The sequence below is a fragment of the Heptranchias perlo genome, chromosome 3 (genome assembly GCF_035084215.1).
Source record: "Heptranchias perlo isolate sHepPer1 chromosome 3, sHepPer1.hap1, whole genome shotgun sequence".
NCBI classification, from domain to species: Eukaryota; Metazoa; Chordata; class Chondrichthyes; order Hexanchiformes; family Hexanchidae; genus Heptranchias; species Heptranchias perlo.
In genome coordinates this window covers 73,784,509-73,804,049 of record NC_090327.1, presented here as the reverse complement: position 1 = coordinate 73,804,049, position 19,541 = coordinate 73,784,509, and the positions used below count along the sequence as shown (strand labels likewise).

Below are 19,541 nucleotides of genomic sequence, written 5' to 3'. Positions count from 1 at the left end.
TCTCGGCGATGTACACTTACCAAAACAGATTGGAAATGAAACCGTGTATAACTATAATTGACGGGTCGGTATTCAGACGGGAAGAACTAATCTGGCTCACAACTCAAAGAAAACACAGAATGAAAATTCGAGTCTTCGAATTTTCAGATATTAATTATCAGAAAGGATTTTGTCTGCGAAAGTTATTACATCAGCCTTATAAAAACAACCTTTATTGCAGCCAATACTAAAACAAGATAAACATACACTTGATGAATTATTGTGCTTTTATAAAGAGGACATCGATTAACATTCTGGAAGAGTCACTGTGATTAATTTATGGTTTTATGAAGCACTTCCTACTCTTTGCACTCAGATTTCTGTGGCGATTTAGGCAGATTGAATTGTTTGGTCTGCCTTTTAGAAATTCTCAAAGTTTTTCTATTTGTAATAGTTCAGTTTGGTTGGTAAAATATAATTTAGGCCAGCTATTAACAGCGCTGTTAGAACTTACCATGTTGAATGTAGTTCAACGTTACGGGGTGATTAAAACGTCATATACATATATACAAATATTATCTCTTTGTTTAAATGCAATCTATGTTGGTCATAAAATAGGATGTGGCCTCTTTAAGAAGGTTGGCATGGGTTTCCTATTACTTGTTAGTGAGTAGTGGCTACACGGTGATTAATTGGTCTTCAGCGCAGAAACTGTCAGCGCTTTGTGCTGTCAATGAGTGGCTCTAGAGGCTGCGGGACTCATTCAGGTGTGCACTCAACGTTCTCCGCTAGCAGTGCTCGGAGCTGAAATCATTACAACCATTGCTTTATAAAAGGTTCAGCTTAGGGGATAGAACGGGTCCATTCCTGAATTCTAAACATCAAGGAGAACACGCTTAGACATGGAAAGCTTGTCATAGCACCTGAGCCAGCAGCCCTGTAAAACATATGGTGTATTCGGTGTTCAATTGGTGCAAACAGGTAATTTCAAAGCCTAATATGTAACAGACACGCGCGCGTCTCTCTCTATATGTGTCGGTGTGCATATAGGATCATTATATATGTCTACATTTTAAACTATTTTACTGTGATCTGTAACGTAGTAACGAATGAAAGGTATAATTTAGCTACCATGTGCTATGCCTAATGCAATCCATGTAGTGCAAAATTTTACGGCAGAGGCGTTTCATCAATTTTCAAAACGTTTACAGGTCGCTGGAAACCGATTGGTTCGTCCGTATAAAATGTTATACAGCAGAGACCGTCGGATAGTATTATATTACCAGCGATTGTGCCTGCAACAGAATATTTAAGAATAACTTATTTCATTGTGTAACTTTCTCTACTACAATAAAGTACGTATTATAAAAAACGCTTTGGGGCATTGACTAAATTTTGTATTTACATACCGGGATAATGATTGACTTTTCTAGTGAGTGGGGATCATAAAGAAATCTGTATGTCTTAAAATACTTCTTGCATGTCGCAGTTTCCAAAACTGAACCAATCGCTTTTAAACTAAAACGATCGAAATTGTGTTTATTTTCAGGTTGACGCTTTCCCATGACTCTTGCATTTTTTCCGGGGAATGGTTCAGCCTAAGAAAAGTCCAATGGATTCCGCTGCTGTTCCAAAGGCCGTGATCGAGGATAGCCCCAGTTCTAGCCCCAGCCCCAGTCCGGATCCTGACTCTTTGATCTGTCCCAGTCGAAAGCGCTCGGAATTGGGTTCTCGGTCGAAGGTGGCGCGTACTAGGGGCAGGCCTGCGGCAGCAAACGCAGCCCGGGAGCGCAGCCGGGTACAAACCCTGCGGCATGCCTTCTTAGAGCTCCAAAAAACTCTACCCTCTGTCCCTCCGGACACCAAACTGTCCAAACTGGACGTCCTTATCCTAGCCACCACCTACATTGCACATCTGACCCGTACCCTGGAAGAAAGTCTGGAGGAGGGAGAGGGTCGGAAATCTGCTGACTTAATACACTCTCTCAAAGTGGACGGATATCTGCATCCGGTCAAAGTAAGAGCTCAGCAATACTTCTATTGTGAAAAAGATTTTAAAATTGTTTCAAGTTTAAATAACTTGTCTCCGTCCTAATCTGGTTATGTGTTTTAATCATTTTAATTTGTGAAATGTTTCTGTTATCAGAGTAGTCCTTTCAAGCGCTCATCCTTTGAGCCTTCAAAATTTAGATAAGTGTTATAAATGAGCGGTATATCGAATAATTCTTATTCCATAACTATATAAATAAAATATTCCTGTCAAAATGAATCTAACCCGCCGTGGGTGCTAAAACGCAAAGCGTTCATCAGGCCGCTTTGGTTAAAACAATTGCGCGCAGATCTAAGGATTCTGAATGTAAGAAACCATCCAGAACACTGAAGGACAACTGAGAGACTTTCAGTGGTTAATCGATGCACGCAAGGGGAACAAATCTCTTCCCATACTCTCGCACGCAGTTGAACTATAATTTTCAACAATGGGTTCACATTTCACTTTTCGACTTTCCAAAACCATAAAGCTAACAATCTACAACAAATATTCTACACATTGAGTACTTCCAGGGTAATGTTTCCAAAGAGTGCTTTTGCTGGACAGTGTGGAAATTACATAAAATGTGAGTTTTTCATCTAAAATAACGACGCTTTTTAAGTTTAGACCTTTGACTTTTTGCACTGCAAACTCAAAACTGCACGCCTTCCTTGAACGTATCCCTAGGTTCTGATATTTAAAAATGAAAGCAGAAATATAAAGTCTCTAAAAAAAAGTGTCCATGTTTTTAGAGTTATAGAATTTTCGGACATTTTACATGTGACGTTTTGGAAATACTGATAACAGGTACATACATAAATTTGGTTTCAAGATGCAAACGAACTAAAACTTAAACATTTGGAGACGCAACCGGGACAGAAAACGTTTGTGAAAACAAAACTTTCCTTCATTTTTATGTTTTTTTTCTTTTTGAAGAGGCGCTTATGTACAGCACGTTAAAACATTCGTACATGGTGAATTGTGCATTTAATTTTAGGCACTTAATCCGATTCAAATTGTGAATCGATAATCATATCTAGTTAACGCTAATATATTGAAAAACACTAAGTAATGTAACTTAATGAAGATGAACATTGCCTGAAATTATCCAAAATTATGGTAATTCCAATAATTTGTGGAGTATTTTGCCGCAAACCTTCACTTTATAGGTCGATATTGATCCTGCTAATATCTTTTAACCCATCCTCTCCAATTCTTCCATTTTAATCTATTTTCAGTTTATTTGAATCGAGTAAAGGTATCGATATCGCTATTTTGCACTGTACAAAATAAAATATTAATTATTGTTTAAATTGCATAGTATATAACTTTCGCAGTATTTGCAAGGAGGAACGTTTTTGCATTACATAATATTACACAGAATGATGTTTTCAAACATCTGTCACTTTAAAAAATCGCAGCTGAATATCACACAGAGGTTGTCGTTATGAAGGTTCGTTGCTCAGGACTTTCTAATATCAACACATATCTGTCAAGAATGATAAACTATAAATATGTCGCAAAAGACGGTAAATGATACAGCTCCTTTAGATAAAATTCACCTTTTCTTATTTGTAGTGCATTTATTACATTGAATTGGTCAGGTCTGAAATTGTAACTTTACTGTAAATGAGGTAAACAGTAAGATCTGAAACTTGGCCTCAAATTCCAATGCAACAACCAAGAACTGTCAATTGCTTCTTTATAGTAATCTTGTTCACTAGCCAAGTTTGCACCCATCTCTAGTGGTGTAGTTGTAGGGTAAACCTGACGGCAGCCTATGTCTGCTATAAGCACCATTGTACCCAACTTTATTCATTTATGAATACATTTCTCCATTTCTGACAAAAAAACAACAATCTCAACTAAAAATGAAAGCGTTCAGAAAATGTGGGGTTATGGATGGTGTTGAGGAGCTGTCTTTTAAAATGAATCAGGTTTCTTCTGTAGAAATTTGTGTAGTTTTCATTTGGATGCAAATCTTTTTATTTTTGGATTTTACAAAATCTGGATACAGCAGTTGAAGCAAAATACGCAGACTGTCCCAACAATCCTAAAATAAAACGGCGTTTCAAATGCCGAATTCTTATTTAACACGTATACCAATGTATGCGTTGTTTCCAAAAGGAAACAGTTTCGCTGGAACAAACGGGAATGGACCAAAATCCAATTACATCGATGCAGAGACACGCGCATTGTCTGTTAAACTCGAAGTAACAAATAAGTTATACAACCTAACCTGTGATAGCAATTTTGAAACGCTAAATAAATCAAATTTCAATCCCTTTTGTTGTGCGTTTGTTAGGATTTGCTGTACAGGATTTGAGGTGGGGTTCGTTGTAAGATCTTCCCTTCGCCTTCTTTTTTGCAGATGTAACACCTGACGACCTAATAAATATTTTTTGTTCCTGAATTTCAGAAGTGGCCGATGCGATCCCGGTTGTACGTCGGTGCAACAGGACAGTTTCTGAATTCGGGTCAATCAGAGAATCAAACTCAAGGGGAGACGACCAGCCCCGATCTTGTCTAAACTGGGAGACTTCGCAAAACTCATCGCATGGTGTTTATACTTATTAGAACCAATAACTAGTACCCAACTTCACCACTGCTATTTTTGATTGAATTCTTTGAAGAGCAAGTTATCAATTTTCAAAGTACAGATATCTCAAATAAATGAATAAACAAAATATGTAATTGAATGCAATTATTGAAATGAATGTGGCGTATTTGAAATTGATCTAAAATATTGTTTAATGTTAAATATATTCAAGGTATAGTCTCCAAATATTTCATGATTTAAGCTAGGCGTTACTTGTAAAATATGTTTGTAAATGTCAGTTGAAGATGTATTACATGGACTGTGCCAAGGACCTCCTCCCATCCATTTTTTTGTCAATGAAATCTGAAATGCCGACATAGAAGCACCAACGCTTGCAAATTTGCGAAGTGCGAGCTAACGTTTCCAGTTCAAGTGCTTATCGGCCTAATGGTGCTGAAAGGATTGGGTTTGGTTTCTAGAAATGAAGTCTCGGCTTGGCTGATCGGCTATGCACTTTCAATTCAATAGGTTTGCACTAGGTACAAGAATGAACAAATAACAGCAACATATTGTCGTGCACGGCCGGGTACTGTGGGTGTGTGCGTATTTTCTTTGACCAGTAAGCTTTTAAAAAAAGTATTCCGTTCTCATTCAACTTCGATGTGATTGAAATCTTCGCGTAACTGCCGATAGTTTGGCAGTACATGACTAACAAGTCTGCCAACCTGATTAACAGCAAAATATTACACAACTGAAATGAATCGAATTATTGTGTCCAATATGTTGACATTTATTAGAAATATTAAACTTAATTTTGGCTACTCTTTAAAGGAGAACAAGCATGTATTGGTGTTAACATTGAACTGTGTTTTTTTTTGTTTTCATCGATATAGATTTCCGAAATATATACAAATTTTTGAAAGAATAATTTACATTTGTATTTAACATAATATTGTACTGACCGTAAATAAAACAGCTCGTCCATTTATTTCATTTGTTTGATTTATCATTTCAATAGTGCTTACTCAAACACCTCAATATTTCTAACAATTGTTGAGATGAAAGCAAGGATCAATATTTTTATTGGTTCAATTATTTGGGGTGTTTGAAAGGGAGTAACGTAAATTTTATTTTACAATGTTGAACAACGTGGATTTTAATCTGGAAGTATATCAACATTTTCACACTCACCTATATTTTAAAGACTCCTAGACTATGAACTCTTTTACTGGATCTTGTCTTGATGACTTAAACTGCACAAAAAGGGTCCGATTGAAGGCAAGTCTCTAGTGTAATGTATGAATGTGATGATCACATCATGTAACGCCATGAATTCCATCTCCACACTATCAAACTAACTTAAAGGGCATGCAAGAAATAGGAATATGTCGAAGGAGCAAATATTTTACCCAAGCATAACTTCAATCAAAAAAATTGACTAATTGTACTATAATTACAGCAAAATCAAATGACGCGACCACTTCATAGTTTTAGTGTAGAGTATTATACTTTAGAATGTGCGCTTATGATTCGGTGGAATGTTATTTTTGACTTGCATATTTTGTTAAGAAATGTAAAATGTCAATTAATGTGCAACAGTATTCAACCGGAAAATACATGAAATGTAATTTCACACAAACGTCCAAATCTAATTTACAATCGCAATTTGTTTTACATAGATTTGAAACTTAGAGCAGTCTGAAATATTACGCATTGCCTACGACTACCTAAACTTCACACTAATTATGAAAACTTACCTTCTCAGGAAAAAATGTGGTCAGTCGGTAACATAACTGTTTCAATTGATGTTAATGTTCTCAGCTGCGTCCGATCAATCATCATTTGGCGGGTTTTCACTTATTAACGACATCAATATAAGAAGCACCGTTAAAAAACATGTAAAAATATGAAAAATATTTCTGTTTAACCAGATGGTCTCATAGTAATACCTAATGTCATAAGCCATATGAATCCCATAGGCCAGATTTCTATTTCTAACGTTTGTCTGGGCTGAAAATGAAACACTCTAATCTTATGACATTTTGAGTGTGGTGCTGAAATGTTACTGCAATTCTCTGAGACTTAAACCAGTGCAAATTTATTCAACACACATTGGGAAATGCTTTTGTAGCCAATAGATGGGCTGTACGAACAAAACTAGATATGCAGTTGAAACGTCCTCAGCAAAAATATCAGATCCTCGTTAACAATCATCCCCATTCTAGAAAATAACAGGACTATTTATATGTGTGTACTAGATATTATGCTGTGCTCCAAATTAGGGATATAATTTCTAGGAAATTGAACTTATCCCCATTTTTTGTACATAGTGTTTGCTGTTTACATTGTCAGGTCGGGTATATATCAGGCAGTAAGGAACTCCACATTGTCCCAACAAAGTGCAACTCCCGTCTCAGAAGACTATTTCCTATTGCAACACTGTGGCATTCCCATTGCTCACACTATCATTGAGTGAAACTCTTTTTTCTTCTGTGCACTCGCACTTATAAACTAAGCTGAGATCATCTAAACTCATTTCACTGAGGACAGCTGAAGCGAGAATTCAAACCGGCGCCTCTTAAATGAAAGGGCAACATGCTAACACACAGTGTCAGTCAGTTCCCGACCCCTATTACATTGCTCCACTGCTAACCAATCAGAAGTATAATTTACTAATGCTATAACGGATCTCCAGTAACAGTAATCAGAACCAATATTATTTTTTTTTAAATAGGGGCCACCAAGCCTCAATCACAGTGGCTGAGTGGTCTTTTTTTCAACCACATATTCAGCATCTACAGAATCAAAATAAACATTTTGTACCTCTAGAGACTGCTTGATAGGTTGCTGGGTAATGTGTTAGGAATTAAACTGAGATGAGGCCTTTCTCTCTATGGTGACTACGATTAAGATTTTTAGGAGAATGAAAGGGGAACATTTGGCTTCTATATAAAACACTTATCAAGAATTTAAAATGAGTTGGGGCTGATTTGTATTAATAATTAGATACAAACAAGATGATAAAGTGGATAGCTGAAAGTTTCCAGCATTTTATGAAGACGAGACAGTGGTTTTTTAATTGCTTCAGATTTATAAAAATGTATAAAATCAGTTTGTTGGGTTTCTTTAAGTTTTCATGAATTGTGACAACGATTCTAGTTCTCATTATTAAAACATGCATCTGGATCCGTTATTTAAATAAAGGGTCTTTGTAGCCCGAGGGAGAAAGTGATTGTGTATGAAAGCTGGATTAAGGCACGATCATGCTTAGTTGTGACGCCCCCATGATTAAATAACCTACTGGCACTCTATTTAGCTCACACAGGCAAAGTACTGGAGGAAAATAGTTTTATTGCAAGTCTGGCACATATGGAAACATACCCCATAAAGTGTTAGCTCATTTAGAAGAGAAAAAGGGGAAAACCCCCATCCAATTTGTTGGCCAATGAAGAAGCACCATTTGATGTCTCCCTCCCTCCAGAGCAGCTCTGATAACATCACCAAAAGGGAGAAGTCGCTTGTTTCCTGGACTGGTTGCAGTCACTTCAATATAAGCCATAATTCAAACTAGCTTGGAAACTGGCCCATGGAGCTGCTCAACCCCAGGAAAACACACCACCTGAGTATTCAACAATACCCCCAATAACTCCACACCCCCTCCTTTATAGCACTTCAGCACTTATGGTCTAGACAGCTACCTAGTGTTGTAAGTGTTTATTCAATTAAAACATTCAGAAGGGAATTGGATCAATTCCTGATTCAGAAAAGAACAAAAGGAAATATGTTCCTTTTTTTTCTATTATTTGTCATCATGCGCTAGTTTCTCTATGCCATGTACCAACCGTGGCCAACATGTCAACTGATCAACCTGCTTCCAAGCCTCCTCTAATGGTGCTCCAAAGTGACTAGAGAACATAGTATAGGGTAAATCTAAGTCCAAAATAAATATACCGTTGATGCTTCCCTCCTTGTAATGAAGCTCCTAATCTCTGCTTGCCATATCTGCCGAAAGATATGGCTGAGATCAGGAGTTCCACGGTGTACTGTATTGGTGCCCAATCCAAATTGTATTGGTGCCCAATCCAAAACGTATTGCTGCCACACTGTGCTGACCCCACATTCCTGTATTCTTATGTTATTAATTGCTGTAGCAATATGAGAGGCAAATACCTGCAACAATTTTTTAAAACTTGCAATGTAATACATTGTTTCTTTTACTTAGTTAAAATAACTGAATTTGGAATGTAAATATAAAAGATCAATTTCACAATGCCAAAGAGAGAAAGGAATGATGCTAGTTTGAGCACACAAGTTCACAATCTCAACTGCATGTTACAGGAAACAGATACAGGGTGCTTCTCCACAGGTTGGGTTGGGATGGGGGAAGAGATCAGAGGATAGGTCAGCCTGAGTTGCTCCTAAAAAACCGTGACCCAAAAATGAGTTGTAGAGGGAAAATTCTTGGGTCACAAAATAACCTTTGCAAATTGCATAATGTTCCACAAAGCAACACACAGGTAGTCAATTGTCAGTCTTACTTGTGCATTTTTTCAATGATATTATAGAGTGAGAATTTTTAATTTGTTAAATATTGTAAACTAACTTCTATTTAAGGCTATGGTTCATGGTGAGTCATTGTGAGTCCTGGCATTATTGTCGCTTATTTGCACCACCTTGAGAAAACATTGAGAACCACTGAACTAGTGGATGGCTTACTAGGAGAACTTGGAGAGGTCTGGTAGCAGGTTGTTTGTCTGCTATTTTTGGAATGGGCAGATTTAAAATTGGGAAATTGAATGACGGAGAAAAAATAATAAAGTAAAAAAAACTAAAGCCAATTTATGAATGCAATAAAAAAATCAAAAAGTTATAAAACAAACACTATACAATAAATGGCAATTAAACCATTGTGTTATAGGTATCTTTTATTTATACCCCAGAAAAAAGAAAGGTAGAGAGGCAGGTTTATTCAAGCATCCACAGCATAAGTGAAAGTGTTCTACTAAACTTACAGGACTGTAAGTGTCTCAGAATGGAGATACACAACTCTAACCATTTCGTTTCCCATGTACCAATTTATGCTAGAACAAAGCTTTAGAATACTGTACAACAAATCATACTGCCCAACTCAACAAGATGCATCTGTAACAATTGTCAGCTCAGGATGTGGTACTTTCAGGGGAATCCCTGAAGAACAATGGCTTCCTGAGGCCACCAGAAATCTTGGGCAAAGGCTTCATCGATCTGAGCTAGCTGGGATAATGGAGATGACCAATGACAGAGCAGATTGAATTGAAGGGACCTCCAAAAGCTCTATTTTGGGTCACTGCCATCAGACTGAACACGCTCGTTATGCCATGGGAATCTCTTATCATTCCCAAAGAGGGCATACTTGAAATACTGGTAACTGGTTCAGGGGCAGGAAAACCTTTCCCAATAGTATTTGATATAGGACATCCAGAAGTGCCAAATTTTGGCTTGGCTACAGTTGCAACTTCTCAAGGTTAATGATGAAACCGCTGGAATGTTTGAAGTATATGGTTGGCTGCTATCAGAAGAGACGCTCCATGGGCAGATCTCACCAGTTATTCATCCAACTAAGGATGAATGTGCCAGCACTGCAATCTTGTGTGCAGTGTCACAATAAACAGATTATTTTATAAAAACTGGGGCTGAGAAAGGACTAAAGGAAAGCACTCCATTGGTAGCTGCATCCCTGACTATTGAATCTTAGAAATCTGTGATGACATGCCCAGATAGGGATGTGAAAATAGGCATCTTTTAAATCCTTAGCAACCACCAAGTTGGGGGACACTTTGCCTGAATGTTAAATGACACTGTTACCATCTTGAATCTTTCCTGTTTGATGAATTTGTTCAGGGCTCGGGTCCTCGATAGGAGGAAATCTTACAATTTTTTGGGAACTTCAAAATAACACAAGTAGTTTCTGTCCTTCTCTTTCTGCAAAGCCTTCGTCTACCATGTCCCTGCACACTATCTGGTCTCCTTACTGGGTACTTCAGGATTTCCTTCCTTGGTTTTAGTCATACAAAACAAGTTAAGACTTGGAGTACAAATTCCAAATTGATGACTGACAGTGTAGAGAAGCTCAGTGGAGTGTGAAAAACCTGATGCGGTTAGTCATATTCTCAAGTTGCTCATATGTGTCATTCCAAATTGTTAGTGGGGTGGGGGGGGGTGTCATAAAATAACTCACTAGCTAGGGGAAGCAGCCTTCTGTAGGCATTAGAGAAAAGGCACATGATGCGTCCCTAGGTCTTGCACAAAGTGGGGAGGCAGCATTGAAGGACATCAGAGATGAGTTGAGAAAGGACGCTTAAGTATTAGGAGGACCTTCCAGATCGTTGTCCAGCAGAGACTCTCCTAGATAAGAAGGGGAATCTACTGGGTTTGTGGGAGGGAAGAGCACAACCAAAGAGTTACTCACCAATAACCTGCTCACCAATGCTCAGTTTGGGTTCCGCCAGGACCACTCGGCTCCAGACTTCATTTCAGCCTTGGTCCAAACATGGACAAAAGAGCTGAATTCCAGAGGTGAGGTGAGAGTGACTGCCCTTGACATCAAGGCAGCATTTGACCGAGTATGGCACCAAGGGGCCCTAGAAAAATTGAAGTCAGTGGGAATCAGGGGGAAAACTCTCCAGTGGCTGGAGTCATACCTAGCACAAAGGAAGATGGTAGTGGTTGTTGGAGGCCAATCATCTCAGCCCCAGGGCATTGCTGCAGGACTTCCTCAGGGCAGTGTCCTAGGCCCAACCATCTTCAGCTGCTTCATCAATGACCTTCCCTCCATCATAAGGACAGAAATGGGGATGTTCGCTGATGATTGCACAGTGTTCAGTTCCATTCGCAACCCCTCAGATAATGAAGCAGTCCGAGCCCGCATGCAGCAAGACCTGGACAACATCCAGGCTTGGGCTCATAAGTGGCAAGTAACATTCGCGCCAGACAAGTGCCAGGTAATGACCATCTCCAACAAGAGAGAGTCTAACCATCTCCCCTTGACAATCAACGTCATTACCATCGCTGAATCCATCCACCATCAATATCCTGGGGGTCACCATTGACCAGAAACTTAACTGGACCAGCCATATAAATACTGTGGCTACAAGAACAGGTCAGAGGCTGGGTATTCTGTGGCAGTGACTCACCTCCTGACTCCCTAAAGCCTTTCCACCATCTACAAGGCACAAGTCAGGAGTGTGATGGAATACTCTCCACTTGCTTGAGTACAGCTCCAACAACACTCAAGAAGCTCGACACCATCCGGGACAAAGCAGCCTGCTTGATTGGCACCCCATCCACCACCCTTCACCACCGGCGCACAGTGGCTGCAGTGTGTACCATCCACAGGATGCACTGCAGCAATTCGCCAAGGGTTCTTCGACAGCACCTCCCAAACCTGCGATCTCTACCACCTAGAAGGACAAGAGCAGCAGGCACACGGGAACAACACCACCTGCACATTCCCCTCCAAGTCACACACCATCCCGACTTGGAAATATTTCACCGTTCCTTCATCGTCGCTGGGTCAAAATCCTAGAACTTCCTTCCTAACAGCACTGTGGGAGAACCGTCACCACACGGACTGCAGCGGTTCAAGAAGGTGGCTCACCACCACTTTCTCAAGGGCAATTAGGGATGGGCAATAAATGCTGGCCTCGCCAGCGACGCCCACATCCCATGAACGAATAAAAAAAAAGAGAAGTTATGGGGAACAATCCCCACTCTGTACCCATGCCTGAAACTGAAAACTCCCACGCAGAGTGTCTTAGAAGAGTTTGCTGTCTGGCTGTTAATCCAATGGGAGTACAGCAGGAGCAGGAGCCAACATGGACAGAGTTTGTTGAGAAGTTTGGAAATCAACGCTACCACTGTAGATCAATGGGAGAGGTGGGGGGGTGGGGGTAAGTAAATGGAGAAGCTAGTCAGTGCTGACAGAGATGGCCAGCATCAAGCAGGGGTTCAGATCCATATTAAGAGTTGTAGAATCATAGAATCATAGAATCATAGAAGTTACAACATGGAAACAGGCCCTTCGGCCCAACATGTCCATGTCGCCCAGTTTATACCACTAAGCTAGTCCCAATTGCCTGCACTTGGCCCATATCCCTCGAGACCCATCTTACCCATGTAACTGTCCAAATGCTTTTTAAAAGACAAAATTGTACCCGCCTCTACTACTGCCTCTGGCAGCTCGTTCCAGACACTCACCACCCTTTGAGTGAAAAAATTGCCCCTCTGGATCCTTTTGTATCTCTCCCCTCTCACTTTAAATCTGTGCCCCCTCGTTATAGACTCCCCTACCTTTGGGAAAAGATTTTGACTATCGACCTTATCTATGCCCCTCATTATTTTATAGACTTCTATAAGATCACCCCTTAACCTCCTACTCTCCAGGGAATAAAGTCCCAGTCTGTCTAACCTCTCCCTGTAAGTCAAACCATCAAGTCCCGGTAGCATCCTAGTAAATCTTTTCTGCACTCTTTCTAGTTTAATAATATCCTTTCTATAATAGGGTGACCAGAACTGTACACAGTACTCCAAGTGTGGCCTCACCAATGCCCTGTACAACTTCAACAAGACATCCCAACTCCTGCATTCAATGTTCTGACCAATGAAACCAAGCATGCTGAATGCCTTCTTCACCACCCTATCCACCTGTGACTCCACTTTCAAGGAGCTATGAATCTGTACTCCTAGATCTCTTTGTTCTATAACTCTCCCCAACGCCCTACCATTAACGGAGTAGGTCCTGGCCCGATTCGATCTACCAAAATGCATCACCTCACATTTATCTAAATTAAACTCCATCTGCCATTCATCGGCCCACTGGCCCAATTTATCAAGATCCCGTTGCAATCCTAGATAACCTTCTTCACTGTCCACAATGCCACCAATCTTGGTGTCATCTGCAAACTTACTAACCATGCCTCCTAAATTCTCATCCAAATCATTAATATAAATAACAAATAACAGCGGACCCAGCACCGATCCCTGAGGCACACCGCTGGACACAGGCATCCAGTTTGAAAAACAACCCTCGACAACCACCCTCTGTCTTCTGTCGTCAAGCCAATTTTGTATCCAATTGGCGACCTCACCTTGGATCCCATGAGATTTAACCTTATGTAACAACCTACCATGCGGTACCTTGTCAAATGCTTTGCTGAAGTCCATGTAGACCACGTCTACTGCACAGCCCTCATCTATCTTCTTGGTTACCCCTTCAAAAAACTCAATCAAATTCGTGAGACATGATTTTCCTCTCACAAAACCATGCTGACTGTTCCTAATTAGTCCCTGCCTCTCCAAATGCCTGTAGATTCTGTCCCTCAGAATACCCTCTAACAACTTACCCACTACAGATGTCAGGCTCACTGGTCTGTAGTTCCCAGGCTTTTCCCTGCCGCCCTTCTTAAGCAAAGGCACAACATTTGCTACCCTCCAATCTTCAGGCACCTCACCTGTAGCGGTGGATGATTCAAATATCTCTGCTAGGGGACCCGCAATTTCCTCCCTAACCTCCCATAACGTCCTGGGATACATTTCATCAGGTCCCGGAGATTTATCTACCTTGATGCGCGTTAAGACTTCCAGCACCTCCCTCTCTGTAATATGTACACTCCTCAAGACATCACTATTTATTTCCCCAAGTTCCCTAACATCCATGCCTTTCTCAACCGTAAATACCGATGTGAAATATTCATTCAGGATCTCACCCATCTCTTGTGGTTCCGCACATAGATGACCTTGTTGATCCTTAAGAGGCCCTACTCTCTCCCTAGTTACCCTTTTGCCCTTTATGTATTTGTAGAAGCTCTTTGGATTCACCTTTGCCTGATCTGCCAAAGCAATCTCATATCCCCTTTTTGCCCTCCTGATTTCTCTCTTAACTCTACTCCGGCAATCTCTATACTCTTCAAGGGATCCACTTGATCCCAGCTGCCTATGCATGTCATATGCCTCCTTCTTATTTTTGACTAGTGCCTCAATCTCCCGAGTCATCCAAGGTTCCCTACTTCTACCAGCCTTGCCCTTCACTTTATAAGGAATGTGCTTACCCTGAACCCTGGTTAACACACTTTTGAAAGCCTCCCACTTACCAGACGTCCCTTTGCCTGCCAACAGACTCTCCCAATCAACTTCTGAAAGTTCCTGTCTAATACCATCAAAATTGGCCTTTCCCCAATTTAGAATTTTAACTTTTGGGCCAGACCTATCCTTCTCCATAGCTATCTTAAAACTAATGGAATTATGATCACTGGTCCCAAAGTGATCCCTCACTAACACTTCTGTCACCTGCCCTTCCTTATTTCCCAAGAGGAGGTCAAGTTTTGCCCCCTCTCTAGTCGGGCCATCCACATACTGAATGAGAAATTCCTCCTGAATACACTCAACAAATTTCTCTCCATCCAAGCCCCTAATGCTATGGCTGTCCCAGTCAATGTTGGGAAAGTTAAAGTCCCCTACTATTACCACCCTATTTTTCTTGCAGCTGTCTGTAATCTCCTTACATATTTGCTCCTCAATTTCCCGTTGACTATTTGGGGGTCTGTAGTACAATCCTATCAAAGTGATCTCTCCCTTCTTATTTTTCAGTTCTACCCATATGGACTCAGTGGGCGAACCCTCGGATATATCCCCTCTCACTACTGCCGTGATGTTCTCCCTAATCAAGAACGCAACTCCCCCTCCTCTCTTACCTCCTGCTCTATCTTTCCTATAGCATCTGTACCCTGGAACATTGAGCTGCCAGTCCTGCCCCTCCCTTAGCCATGTTTCAGTAATAGCTATAACATCCCAGTCCCATGTACCCATCCATGCCCTGAGTTCATCTGCCTTGCCCATCAGACTTCTTGCATTGAAATAAATGCAGTTTAATCTAGACTTCCCTTGGTCTTTGCCCTGCTTTCTCAGACCATCTGTCCGGTCATGTTCTGTACACTCTCCCTTACTGCCTTTTGTTTCTGTCACCACTTTATTTCCCACTGACTTCCTGCATCGGTTCCCATCCCCCTGCCACATTAGTTTAAACCCTCCCCAACAGCACTGGCAAACACTCCCCCTAGGACATTGGTTCCAGTCCTGCCCAGATGCAGACCGTCCAATTTGTACTGGTCCCACCTCCCCCAGAACCGGTTCCAATGGCCCAGGAATTTGAATCCCTCCAGCTTGCACCATCTCTCAAGCCACGTATTCATCTTAGCTATCCTGTCATTCCTACTCTGACTAACCCGTGGCACTGGTAGCAATCCTGAGATTACTACCTTTGAGGTCCTACTCTTTAGTTTAACTCCTAACTCCCTAAATTCAGCTTGTAGGACCTCATCCTGTTTTTTACCTATATCGTTGGTGCCTATATGCACCACGACAACTGGCTGTTCACCCTCCCCCTCCAGAATGTCCTGCAGCCGCTCCGAGACATCCTTGACCCTTGCACCAGGGAGGCAACATACCATCCTGGAGTCTCGGTTGCGTCCGTAGAAACGCCTGTCTATTCCCCTTACAATCGAGTCCCCTATCACTATAGCTCTGCCACTCTTTTTCCTGCCCTCCTGTGCAGCAGAGCCAGCCACGGTGCCATGAACCTGGCCACTGCCACCTTCCCCTGGTGAGCCATCTCCGCCAACAGTATCCAAAACGGTATACCTGTTTTGGAGGGAGATGACCGCAGGGGACCCCTGCACTGCCTTCCTACTCTTCCTCTGTCTGTTGGTCACCCATTCACTATCTCCCTCAGTAATTTTTATCTGCGGTGTGACCAACTCACTGAACGTGCTATCCACGACTTTCTCAGCATCGCGGATGCTCCAAAGTGAGTCCATCCGCAGCTCCAGAGCCGTCAAGCGGTCAAACAATAGCTGCAGCTGGACACACTTCCCGCAGGTGAAGGAATCAGGGATACAGGAAGGAGCCCTGAATTCCCACATCCCACAAGAGGAACATGACACGGCGCTGGGATCTCCTGCCATGACTTAACCCTTAAATTAGCTGAAGAACAACTACAATGTCAAGAGAAAAAAAAAGGAAAGAAAAACTACTTACCACTCCCTTTAAGGAGTTTACTCCTTTAAATTGATTCACTAAAAAATAAACGCTACTTCCTATAAGAATTTAAAATAAAATTGCTGGACTATAACTTGGTGTTGTAAAATTGTTTACAATCCTATAAGACCTGCAGACCTTCCCTTTCCTTTTACTTCAGTTACTGTAGATAAGGAGAAATACTCACCTGAACCTACTCACCAATCAGGTGCCTCCCCTGTGTCGCGTCCCGATCTGATTCCTGACGTCACTTCGAACTCGGTCGCAGCTCCGCTCGGCTCGGCTCCTCTCAGCTGTTCTCAGCGCTCTGAAATCCCGCCTTTTATCGGACGCTCCCTCCGCTGGGCTCGGCTCCTCTCAGCTGTTCTCAGCGCTCTGAAATCCCGCCTTTTATCGGACGCTCCCTCCGCTCGGCTCGGCTGTTCTCAGCGCTCTGAAATCCCGCCTTTTATCGGACGCTCCCTCCGCTCGGCTCGGCTCCTCTCAGCTGTTCTCAGCGCTCTGAAATCCCGCCTTTTATCGGACGCTCCCTCCGCTCGGCTCGGCTCCTCTCAGCTGTTCTCAGCGCTCTGAAATCCCGCCTTTTATCGGACGCTCCCAGTTCAGTGCTTTATGTGATATGAGTGCATAGCAAGAATTCGGGTGTGGACATCAGCACCTCCTGCACAATATTCCATTCATTTGAATGGAAAATCATGGATGCTGTGATCTCCATATCTTGTCATGCAAAGCTCTGCACAGGAGTGCTAATTTATAAAATCCACCCCTATATCACCCATCTTAATATCATCTGCAAACTTAGACAAATTCCTTTTGATTCCAGAACAAGGTGTTATAATATATAAAATGAAAAGCTGGGGTCCCAGCCTGATGATTATAGCTTCAATCCTATTGATTTATCTATTATGACTTCAAACAGTTTAATGCATTTGAGGCATTAATTAAATCCTTTTTGGATACTGAAGGCAGGCAAAATAGCTGCATGAATGGACACTAGTAAAATAATATGTGCAGCAATGTCTCTTTGGATTTTAGATGCAAGAAATCAGACATGAGGAAAAAATTAGAAACAGTATATTTAGGTTTCTATATATTCTTTCATGAAAAAAGTGCATGTTTTTTGAATAATTACAACTGCGTGAACAATTTTCAATTGTTAAATATCAATAATAGAAACACAACAACTAACAATAACAACAATTTGCATTTATATAGTGCCTTCAATGTAGTAAAATGTCCCAAGGTGCTACACCAGAGCAGTATCAAACAAAATTTGACATTGAGCCACATAAGGAGATACGATAGGTGAGCAAAAGCTTGGTCAAAGAGGTAGGTATTAAGGAGCCTCTTAAAAGAGGAACGAGAGGACGAGAGTTTGGGGGGAATTCCAACACTTAGGGCCTAGGCAGCTGAAGGCAATTGTGGAGTGATTAAAATCGGGGATGCGCAAGAGGCTAGAATTGGAGGAGCGCAGAGATCTTGGAGGGCTATAGTGCTGGAGGAGGTTACAGAGATAGGATGGGGCGAGACCATGCAGGAATTTGAAAACAAGGATGAGAATTTTAAAATTGAGGCATTGCCGAACCAGATGACAATGTAGGTCAGCGAGCACAGGAGTGATGGGGGAACGGAACTTGGTGTGAGTTAGGATATTGGCAGCAGAGTTTTGGATAAAATAAAGTTTATGAAGGTGGACTGCAGCGGTTCAAGAAGGCCGCTCACCACCACCTTCTCGAGGGCAATTAGGGATGGGCAATAAATGCTGGCCTTGCCAGCGACGCCCACATCCCGTGAACAAATAAAAAAAAAGATTGGAGGCTGGCCAGGAGAGCTTTGGAATAGTCAAGTCCAGCGGTAACAAAGGCATGGATGAGGGTTTCAGCAGCAGATGAGCTGAGGTAGGGGCAGAGATGGACGATGTTACAGAGGTGGAAGTAAGCGGTCTTGGTGACGGAGCAGATACGTGGTTGGTAGTTCATCTTAGGGTCAAATAAGACGTCAAGGTTGTGAACGGTCAAATAAGACGTCAAGGTTGCGAAGGTTCAGCCTCAGACAGTAACCAGGGTGCGGGATGGATTCGGCGGCTAGGGAACGGAGTTTGTGGTGGGGACCGAAGACAATGGCTTCTGTTTTCACAATATTTAGTTCGAGCAAATTTCTGCTTATCCAGTACTGAATGTCGGACAAGCAGTGTGACAAATCAGAGATGGTGGAGAGGTTGAGAGAGGACTATAACTTGGTAATAACTATACATATTTATCTAAACTAAGAACTGCACTAATTATCATCTCTGAATAGATTTATGCACAGAGATTATAATTCTTGCTTGGAGAAAATTGAACTGCCACTCCAGTGAGCTCCTGAGATATTTGTAAGTGTCAGGAGGAGACGACATCAGTGGCATTATAGTGTCATGACTTAAAAGATGTTACTGGTTGGGAGTGGTAAGGGAACATCTCAGGGTTGGACGTGTCTAGTGACAAAAACATTGCCATCACTCCTGTGCTCGCTGAACTACTTTGGCTCCTGGTCCGGCAACAACTCGATTTTAAAATTCTCATCCTTGTTTTCCAATCCCTCCATGGCCTCGCCCCTCCCTATCTCTGTAACATCCTCCAGCATTACAACCCTCCAAGATCCTACATTTCTGGCCTCCTGCGCATCCTTGATTTTAATGGCTCCACCACTGACAGCCATGCCTTGAGTTGCCTAGGCCTAAACTCTGGAATTCCCTCCATAAACCTCTCCACCTCTCCTCCTTTAAGACGCTTCTTGAAACTTACCTCTTTGACCAACCTTTTGGTCACCTGTCCTAATATCTCCGTATATGGCTCGATGTCTCATTTTGTTATATAACACTCCTGTAAAGTGCCTTGGGACATTTTACTACATTAAAGGTGCTATATAAATGCAAGTTGTTGTTGT

The 19,541-nt window shown here is 41.6% G+C and overlaps 1 protein-coding gene across 1 annotated transcript; it reads left to right on the top strand.

The window, feature by feature from the left end:
* Window positions 1–1,567: 1,567 nt before the first annotated feature.
* tcf23 (transcription factor 23) lies at window positions 1,568–4,538 on the top strand. The gene is made up of 2 exons (XM_067977120.1): window positions 1,568–1,996; window positions 4,428–4,538. The coding sequence occupies exons 1-2, from the start codon at window positions 1,568–1,570 to the stop codon at window positions 4,536–4,538; spliced, it is 540 nt and encodes a 179-aa protein (XP_067833221.1).
* Window positions 4,539–19,541: the final 15,003 nt, after the last annotated feature.